We start from the raw sequence: 9,395 nt of genomic DNA, 5'->3' as shown, positions 1-9,395 counted from the left end.
CCTCTGCTCCGAGTGAAAATGAGCAGACAGTTACCACTCTGCTTCCTCACGCCCTACTCCCACCTGGGAAAAATAAAGAGCTGAGAAATCCCAGTGCCCTGCTCCCCATCTCCCTGTCACAGGCCTCCCTACCACTCTCTTCACTGCTCACTCGCTTCACTGAGCCATGGGCCGACTACTGCTTCCTGTCACGGGTCCCTACCAGGAAAGTGACACCTTAGACAGTTCCTCCTTCACTCTACCTCGTCTTCCTCCAATCTGGGCCCCGCATGCTGCTCCTGAGGTGGGGATGGAGCTTTGCATTCACATTCTAGGATTAGTCTGATTCTGTGCCAAGAGGACTGAAAAGGCAGCCTGTCTGCACGTTCTGACCTCAGCAACACGCTATACTACACTGGAGCTCAAAGTGTGATGTCCAGCTTGGGCAGACATACCCATGCTAGCTTTGATCAAGCGAGCACACTAAAGGTAGACGCTAGCTGCAGTGGTGTGGGCTAGCTGCCTAGGATCTCAGATGGGATTGTACTCAGGCATCCCACAAACCACGCCACCGTGGCTACACTTGTATTTTTATCACACCAGATTGAACAAAGCTAGTGTGCCTATGTCTACTCAAGCTTGAGATTACACCTCCAGCTCCAGTCTACACATACCCGTAAGGGCTGAGGGCAACCAGCCCCACCAGCAACTCCCTCCATAGACTGCTGCTATAAAGAAGGTGGGAGCACTGCCAGACTCTCCTTCCTTCCCTTCCCCACTGTTCCCTCATATGCCTGCTGGACAAAAGGGAGAAAAGAAAAGTATATGCTGTAAAGCAGTCGTTCTAACCAGGGATCCAGGGCCCCCTAGGGGGCCTTGAGCAGGTTTCAGGGGGGCCTCCAAGCAGGACCAGCACTAGACTCGCTGGGGTCCAGGGCAGAAAGCTGAAACCCCACCGCATGGGGCTGAAGCCCGGAGCCCTGAGCCCTGTCACCCAGGGCTGAAGCTGGAGCCTAAGCAATGTAACTTCATGGCGGTCCCTGTGGCGTGGGGCCCCAGGCAACTGCCCTGCTTGCTACCCCCTAATGCCGCCCCAGCTTTTATACACAGAAAATCAGTTATTGTGGCACAGGCAGACCATAGTGTTTTAATAGCATGTTGACGGGGGCCTCAGAAAGAAAATGGTTGAGAACCCCTATGGTAAAGGTTAGTTAAAGAAATAGAAGAGGGGGATTAGCTTTAACTCCATTAGCCTCTAATTACTAGCCACAAATGGGATTTTTCTTTTACATTATGAAGATTTTACATCATTAACTCCATCTCTAAAAGGTGTTCTCTCTGGGAATACCTAACTTTCAGAAAGCCATGAGAATCCTATTTTTATTTTTTTTTCTACAGAGAAAAAATAAAGCTTTTCAAGGACTACTTTCTAAGCTAAACCTGCAGGAATACCAAAGCACAAAGCTCAGGCTGCAAGATGTCCTGGAAATTGGCTCAGAAAGTACAGAAAACTGGACTCCTCAAATGTTAGGGGATTTTACCGTGGCATTTCCTGAGGAAACTCATAGCTCTGAATGGGACAGCCAGAAACACAAGCCTTGGACACAGAGCATGTGATGATGAAGGCGGCAGCGAGGAGGCACAGATTGCAGGTGGAGATGTTTTTAGTTTTAATGACACTGACATCAGAGAATCTCTACATCCCCTCGATGTTCTCTATGCCATTCTGCTTTGCTCAGACAGTTTTCTGCAGCAGGAGATCCTGTCCAAAATGTCCATGTGCCAGTTTGCCCTCCCTCTGCTGCTGCCTGCCATCAATCACACTCCAAAGCACCTACCCTTGCTGGGCCATGAGGACATTGTGAGGAGTGGAGGCCGCACTCCCTGGCAGAGAGCAGAGGGTTCAGAGAGGAGAGCCTGGTGCTCACATCGATGCCAACCATTTCCTTTGTGCGGTTGGGGAGCTGCAGCTTCTCCAAGTCCAAACTCCTCAATGACGTTCTCAGCCCCTCCCAGCAGCACCACGATTTCTTCATCTATCGGGACATGGAGTCTGGGAATGTCCCTCGGGAAATTGCAGATGGGCTGGTCGAGATTTCCTGGTATTTCCCTGGAGGGAGGGAGAATTTGGATCTTTTCGCAGAGCCCGTTGCAGTTACAAATCTGCGGGGAGACACTGAGTCCCACTGGCTACAATTTAGCTTTTCAACAGTGGTGTCCTCAGCAGTGTTCATAGTTACTGAGAGTATCAGTGAGACACAATACGCACTGTTATCATCTCTGCAGGGATCAGCCACTAAATACTACTTCATCCTCAATTGCAAGAATGGAAATCCCAAGGAAACATTGGGATTCCTTAATAAGTTGGCTCCGGTGCTGAATCTGAGCAAACCACAGCTACTGGTGAAAGACAGCACCACAAATAATGCAGAATTTGTGCAAAAAGTGAAATCTGCCATAAAAAGCATAATGAGTTCATCTCCCAAGAGAACGAATTTGGAAGGCATGGCTGTGACCGCACGTGAACTAGGAATCCAGGTAGATGAGGACCTAAAGGAATGTCAGAGTGCAAGCAAGCAGGCTACAAAAATCATTGTGGAAATAAAAGATGTGGCAAAGTACAAGAGGGATATGCTGAGACTGCAGGGGGATCTCTTGGAAGAATTGTCTAAAGTGGAAAAAGAACTGTGCAGAATGAGAAGACAAGGGGAGACAGCCACCGAAGACTATAAATGTCAACTGAGAGAGAAACAGTTGGATTTACGTAGACAGCAGAATCAATGTAACCTTACTGATGGATTGATTACATTTATTAATGGACTAGGACAATGGCCTTCAATGGAGAAACATTACTTTCTGAAATGGATGAAGTTTAGCCTGGATCACATTGCTCGAGAGAATCTTTTTAAACTACAGGATCAATATAAAGGGAAAGGTAAAATGGCAGGAGATGACCCACAAGCACTAGCCATGCTGGATAAATTAATATCTACCACTTCCTTAGGGATTGAGCATTTCATGCGTGAGCTGGGGCAGTTTTATGAAGCTGAATGCTCAATGGTTAAAGAAGGAGACAAAGCAGAATACCAAAGACAATTCATCCATCTCCCAGGCATAGCAGCTGACCTGATGCTGGAAGGGTTTCCCATGGAACTGTTAGATGGAGATTCATCCAACATCCCACTGCAGTGGGTGACAGACGTTCTGACTCAGCTCCATGCCAAGCTGGGGGGAAGGTCCAGAATGGTGGTTCTAACGGTACTGGGTGTGCAGAGCACTGGGAAATCCACCCTCCTCAACACTATGTTTGGCCTGCAGTTGGCAGTGAGCAATGGCCAATGTACACGAGGAGCCTTCATGATGCTCATTAAAGTGGCCGAGAACTTTCAGCAGGACCTGGGCTGTGATTTCATCCTGGTAATAGACACAGAAGGCCTGAAAGCCCCTGAACTGGCCAGGCTGGAGGATAGTTATCAACATGACAATGAACTGGCCACACTGGTGATTGGGTTAAGTGACATAACTATCATTAACATGGCCATGGAGAACGCCACAGAAATGAAGGATGTTCTGCAAATTGTGGTCCATGCCTTTCTCAGAATGGAGGAAATAGGGCAAAAACCCAACTGCCAATTTGTGCATCAGAATATCAGTGATGTGTCTGCACATGACCAAACCCTGAGGGGCAGGAAACACCTCCTGGAGCAGCTGAATGAAATGACCAAAGCTGCAGCTAGGATGGAAAAGCAATGTAAAAAAGTGAATTTTTCATGTATTATGGATTATGATGCAGAGAAACACAATTGGTACATCCCTGGGCTGTGGCATGGAGTCCCTCCCATGGATCCAGTGAACATGGGATACAGTGAGAGTGTGTGTGAGTTAAAGAAATACCTGATTGATTTTATAAAGAAACGGTCACATAATAGAGCCCCTAAGGACATTCCCCAGTTTGTCAAATGGGTGGAGAGCCTGTGGAATGCTGTCAAACACGAGAACTTCATCTTCAGTTTCAGAAACAGCCTTGTAGCTGAAGCTTATAACCAGCTGTCTATGAAGTATTCTGAGTGGGAATGGCATTTCCGCAAAGAGATACATCTCTGGGTATCTGAAAAGGAAACTGTCATTCAGAATCAGACATCAGAGAAACTACAGGCTGGTGCCTTATCCATGTTGAAGAATGAGGCACAGGAAAAACTGCAGCACGAGAAACAAAAAGTTTTGGATAATTTACAAGATTATTTTGAAAGTGGAGTTTCGAATCTGCACCTGATAGAAAAGTACAAAGAAGATTTTATCAGGAGTGCAACCTGCCTCAAAAATGAACTTGAGGGCTACTCCGAGAACAAGTGCGAGGAAGCAATTCGAATTCGAAAAGGCCAGCTCAAGAGAGAAAACATCCAGACCTCATACATGCAGATAATTGAAGGGAAAGTTGACAGGGTCTTGGATGAATGTAGGAACAAAAAACATAAACTAGAGAATGAGGAACTGAAATTGAAATTTGAAAACATGTGGAAAGAAACACTGTCAGAGTTGAAGTTCAGCAGTTTACAGAAACGTGAAATTTATCGAGAGATGGAGTTTCAGTTGAGAAAGGACCTGGAAAATAGAGGGAGTGCCGTCAGGCAGAAGCTACAGGAATCAGGTAGTTTGTTGTTTCATGGAATTGAGAATTTCAGAATGAAAAAGGAGTATCTAGATTCAGCATGGATCAAACCTATGAAAAAACTGTTGTTCATAGGGGAACGTGAAACAGCTGTTCACACAGAAGAACTTGCTAAATCCTTAATAGATGAGGGTAAAAGATACACTGAAGAAAAGGTAAATTCCAGAGTGGACTATGATGAAATCTATTGCAGAGAATTGCTGAACATTATCAACAAGAGGCTCCAAGAGGAGGACGTTAAAAAACTTGGCGCTACTGCTTGCTTTGAAGTTGACCTGAAAAGTCATATTTTGGGGGAGGCAGCTTGGAGATTTCAGAAGATGCATGAAGATTTTATCAAACAAAATGATCCTCAGTGTCGTCTAGAGAAGCTGAAACCTCAGTATTTCTCCACATTTACTGACCTGTATTTGGAAAAAGATGAGAACCAAACAAGGGCCAGGGATTTCTGTGATCAATGTCTCAAACCTGCCTTGGAGGTTTATATCAACAAAAGACTAGGAATAGAGATAGTAGATGACATTCTCAACAGGGCAGAGTCCATTGAATATAGCAGTCGGACCTTCCTCCAGTTCACTGTACAGAAAAAGCTTCTGGAGGAGATGAACTTTGATAACTATGTGAAATATATTAAAAACTATGAAGAATTTATCAAAACCTGGATTCAGAGACGTATGATGGATCATTACAGGGAAACTCAGCGTTTGGGAGGGTTGGAGAAAAAGATTCTTTCTACAATAGTAAACAAAGTGAGGGAAGTTCTGGAAGGCTCTAAAAATGAAAAAAACACCACGGTCTTGGCATTTTTAAACAACTTTTGTGAAGCGCTGCAGCAGGACCTAGTCATTTCCAAGGACAATTTACTTGGGATACAGTTTAAAAACACAGCAAAACCAGGCCAGTTTCGTGCTAATATTCAAACCTTTCTTCTGGATCTGGAACAAGAAATCTTATCCCAATTTGGTGGTTTGGATATTCACACCAAAATCTCCAATCTGCCATTAAAACCCCAGGATGAAATTTTTAAGCGAGTGTGTGGCTGTGGGAAGCAGTGTCCATTCTGTAAAGTCCCCTGTGAAGCAGGAGGCAGTGACCACAAGGAGCATTTTGCATCTGTGCATCGGCCACAGGGATTATGCAGTTACAGGTATCTTGATACACAAAAACTTGTCTATGATATATGCTCATCTGAAGTGGTTTCTGAGAAGTCATTCCGAAATTCAGACACAAAATGGAACAAGCATCCCTACAAAGATTATCGTGTCTATTACCCAGACTGGCGCATTCAGCCAGATCCGAGCATTGAGGCTTCTGATTACTGGAAGTTTGTTTTTCAGAAGTTCAATCACCTGTTAGCTAAAAGTTATAATGCTAACCCAGCAGATCTCCCAAGAAACTGGGGGAAAATAACTGAAACACGGGCACTGGAGGGCTTAAAGGAAGCCTTTAACATGAAATAAAAACATGGTGAGAGCCTGTTGAAATGCAATGTACATATGTTTAAGTATTTGAAAACTTTCTTTAATTTTAAAAAATAGCACATTTAAAAAATACAATACAGAATATTTTTAGTCTCAGAACCTCATGTTCACTTCACAGCTTCTAAGTGGAACTGACAAGTTTCTGACTTTTCATGTCACATGACAAGTTATGATACAATTACAGACTGGCTGCTGTACAATTACACAAGAAGTGCCACACTTGACCAGAGCAGAGAGAACCATTTAGTCTGCTATCCTGTCTCCGAGAGTGGCCAATACGAGATACTCCATAAGAAGGTTCAATGAACCCTGAAAGGACAATTGTGGAACAACAGAAGTTTCTGCCTAATTAGATTTCAAGGCCAGCAGCAACCATGATAATTATCTACTAGTCTGGCTTTCAGCATAACACCTGGCCAGAGAACTCTGTCCAATAATTCCTGCTGTGGGGGAAATTATTCATCCATAGTCGGTAAGAAGCAGCTCATTATCAACCAAGTTAGTTGTGGTTGAACTAAGAAGAGCAGATATTTTAGAAAGAAATCCAATTGCAATTTAAAGACCCCAAATAATGATGAATTTATCAATTCACTTCAGAAGCTGCTCCAGATCAGTTACCCTGACTGTAAAAGTTGAATTTTATTTTCAATTAAAAATAAATTTAACTTCAATTTCTAGACACTGGATCTTGTTCTATATTTGTTTGCTAGGATCAAGAGCCCTCTACTAGCTGTTATTTTTTTCCTTAGTAGTTCTAGATCATGATTAATCTTCTCTTTGCTAAGTAAATGCATTGAGCTCCAAATCTCTTAGTAAAAAGCAGGTTTTTTCAAACCTTGAATCACTCTTGCAGATCTTCTCTGAAACCTCTCAAATTTTCCAACACACTTTTTTTTAAACTGTGGACACCAGAACTGGACACAATATCCCAGTAATGATCTCACCATTGGCATATACAGAAGTAATATCTCTCTAATCCTCCTTGATATTTCTTTGTTTATACATCTCAGCATAGGCGCTGACTTCTCCTCTACCCAATGCATGCTTGAGTCCCCGCTTGTCCTTGGCCCTGCCCCCACTCCACCCCTTCCCTGAGGCCCCATCCCTGCCCCATCTGTTCTGCTGCCACTCCCCTGTTGACTGTGCCTGCATCTCTCGCAATGGTGGAGTACAGGAGTCAATGGGAGAGCGCTTGGGGGTTGATTTAGCGTGTCTAGACTAGACGTGATAAATTGACCCCCCGCTGGATCAATCACTGCCCACCGATCCAATGAGTAGTATAGACATAACCTTAGAGTGTGTCAAAGACTGACAGCAAGTTAAAGGAATGGGATGTGAAAATGGGATAAAAACTGGGGAAAAGATACTTTTTACCTGTTATGGAATGTTGGGTTGGCCATAGTTACCACAGTTAATAGGTCTCTTTTGAGTTGCTGGAACAGTCCCAAGGGATGCAGCTGAACCTTAGTCCCAGAAGGAAGATTTTCTACGGTTAAAGAGGAAATAAGAGGATTAAATAAAAGAAAAATAGAGACATTGATTGAAACATGTAGAGATAAAAATAATCAGTAATAGCATTTCTGGGCCAAACTCTCTGCAGTCACCCCAGCCCAGAATCCCTTCTCCTCTCCCTACCCATGTCCTTTCGCAACTGCTGGCCTGAGATGGTGGCTGAAGTGGCTCCCTCTCGTGTTCCCAGGGCAACATGCCTCTCTCTTCCCATCCCCTCTGGCTATTACTAGCTCTGTCCCTGATATTTTAGTGTCACTCTCTTGTCTGTGTCTTTCCCCAGGGGCCACCCCTCGGGCTCATCTGCACCAAATAACCCCTGCCAGTGCACTACCCAGTAATCATCTTTCCCTAGAGCCTCCCCACAATGCCCTCTCCCAAAAACCAGAGTCATTGGCAAATCCCCATATGTCCCTTGGCCCCATTCTCCTGGGTGGTTAATAAATACTCTGGATAGCAGTTAGTGCTTGTGGACACCCTGACTCCCTGCAGTGAATGAGCCCCTTCCTGAACCCAGAGAGGACACCCCAGCTCTCACCCTGGGCTCCTGCAGCACCAGTGCAGAACTGTCCCTACAGAGTAAATCAGACCCTGGGGGGTTGGGACTCAGTCCTCCCCACCCTGTCCTTGCTCCCCTTTTCCCAGTCTCTTCTACTCTGGAGGTCTCCTCGGTCAGTAGCATGAGTGTTACTGGGACACAGATGTGGGGGGGTGACCCAGGGACTTCTTGGTGCCAACTGGCTGGAGACACAGGGGTGCATTAGGATTTCCGGGATCCCCTGGGCCTGGTATCTACATACTAGTTCACCAAAGAGTGTCATGCCAGACCTCTACTGAAAGCCTGTGTCACACTGGTCATCTTAATCATTGCAAAATGTACATACCAATAACATGTGAGGGATTATGTATTTAGACTGAAAATTATGTTCTTAAGGTCTGTGACTTGGAACTGGTGAGAAAATCCAAGTTTCTTTCAGACAAGAGATGTTTGTTGGTCTATCTACATGTACTCTGAGTATTGTATGGTTCACAATGGGCATCATTTACACTCTGAGCAGAATGTCAATCAAATCCTTGCAGAGTGTCCTGGACAGGAAAAGACAGACAAGCAGCGGGAGTTATCCTACAAGTGCACACAATGGAGTTTTGGACTATAACTGTAGATAAAGAGACAAACTCTGCATCTTCCCACTGAGGAGACAAGAGGACTGCCTGCTTGTCTCATGTATAGAAGATCAGAGCCACACCTGACTGGAAGGATTTGGGGCTTTTGCTCTTATGACAGGACAATGTTCTATTAATCGAGTTTAGGCTTGAGTGTGCATGTCATGATTTTATTTTATATGTAACCATTTGTTTCTAATATTTCTACTGGTTATCATTTGAATCGCCGTGTTAAATAAACATACTTGCTTTCTGTGTGAACAAGTGTGAGTGTGAGTGTGGTGTATTAAATGGAGCTGTGGAGTGTGGTGTAATTGGTAAGATGCAGTTTGAGAACACCGGGTCTAGTAATTCTTCATGTCTGGTGGGTTGGGGCTGGACACTCCAGGGCGATACTCGAGGGTTGGTGTGTGCGCATCACTAACCTATACCGCGAGAGCAAGACCTGCAGAGGCCTAGAGGGGAGTGACCCCCTGGCACGCACTGACAAGGCTTTCTCACGCGAAGGGCATGTGGTAGCGAAGTGCCTCACAGCCCTGGGTATCCCTGGGAGGCATCACAAGGGAAGAGAATGGTACTGACCCAAACTCCCT

At 44.9% G+C, this 9,395-nt stretch overlaps 1 protein-coding gene across 1 annotated transcript; it reads left to right on the top strand.

Moving 5' to 3' along the window:
* Positions 1-1,176: 1,176 nt before the first annotated feature.
* LOC116828824 (up-regulator of cell proliferation-like) lies at positions 1,177-9,055 on the top strand. The gene is given in 3 exon segments (XM_075064692.1): positions 1,177-1,185; positions 1,511-1,844; positions 1,847-9,055. Coding segments are annotated over 3 exon segments (4,605 nt in total). The 3' UTR covers positions 6,109-9,055.
* Positions 9,056-9,395: the final 340 nt, after the last annotated feature.

Source organism: Chelonoidis abingdonii, chromosome 4 (genome assembly GCF_003597395.2).
Source record: "Chelonoidis abingdonii isolate Lonesome George chromosome 4, CheloAbing_2.0, whole genome shotgun sequence".
NCBI lineage: Eukaryota > Metazoa > Chordata > Testudines > Testudinidae > Chelonoidis > Chelonoidis abingdonii.
This window is presented reverse-complemented; position numbering and strand designations above follow the sequence as displayed.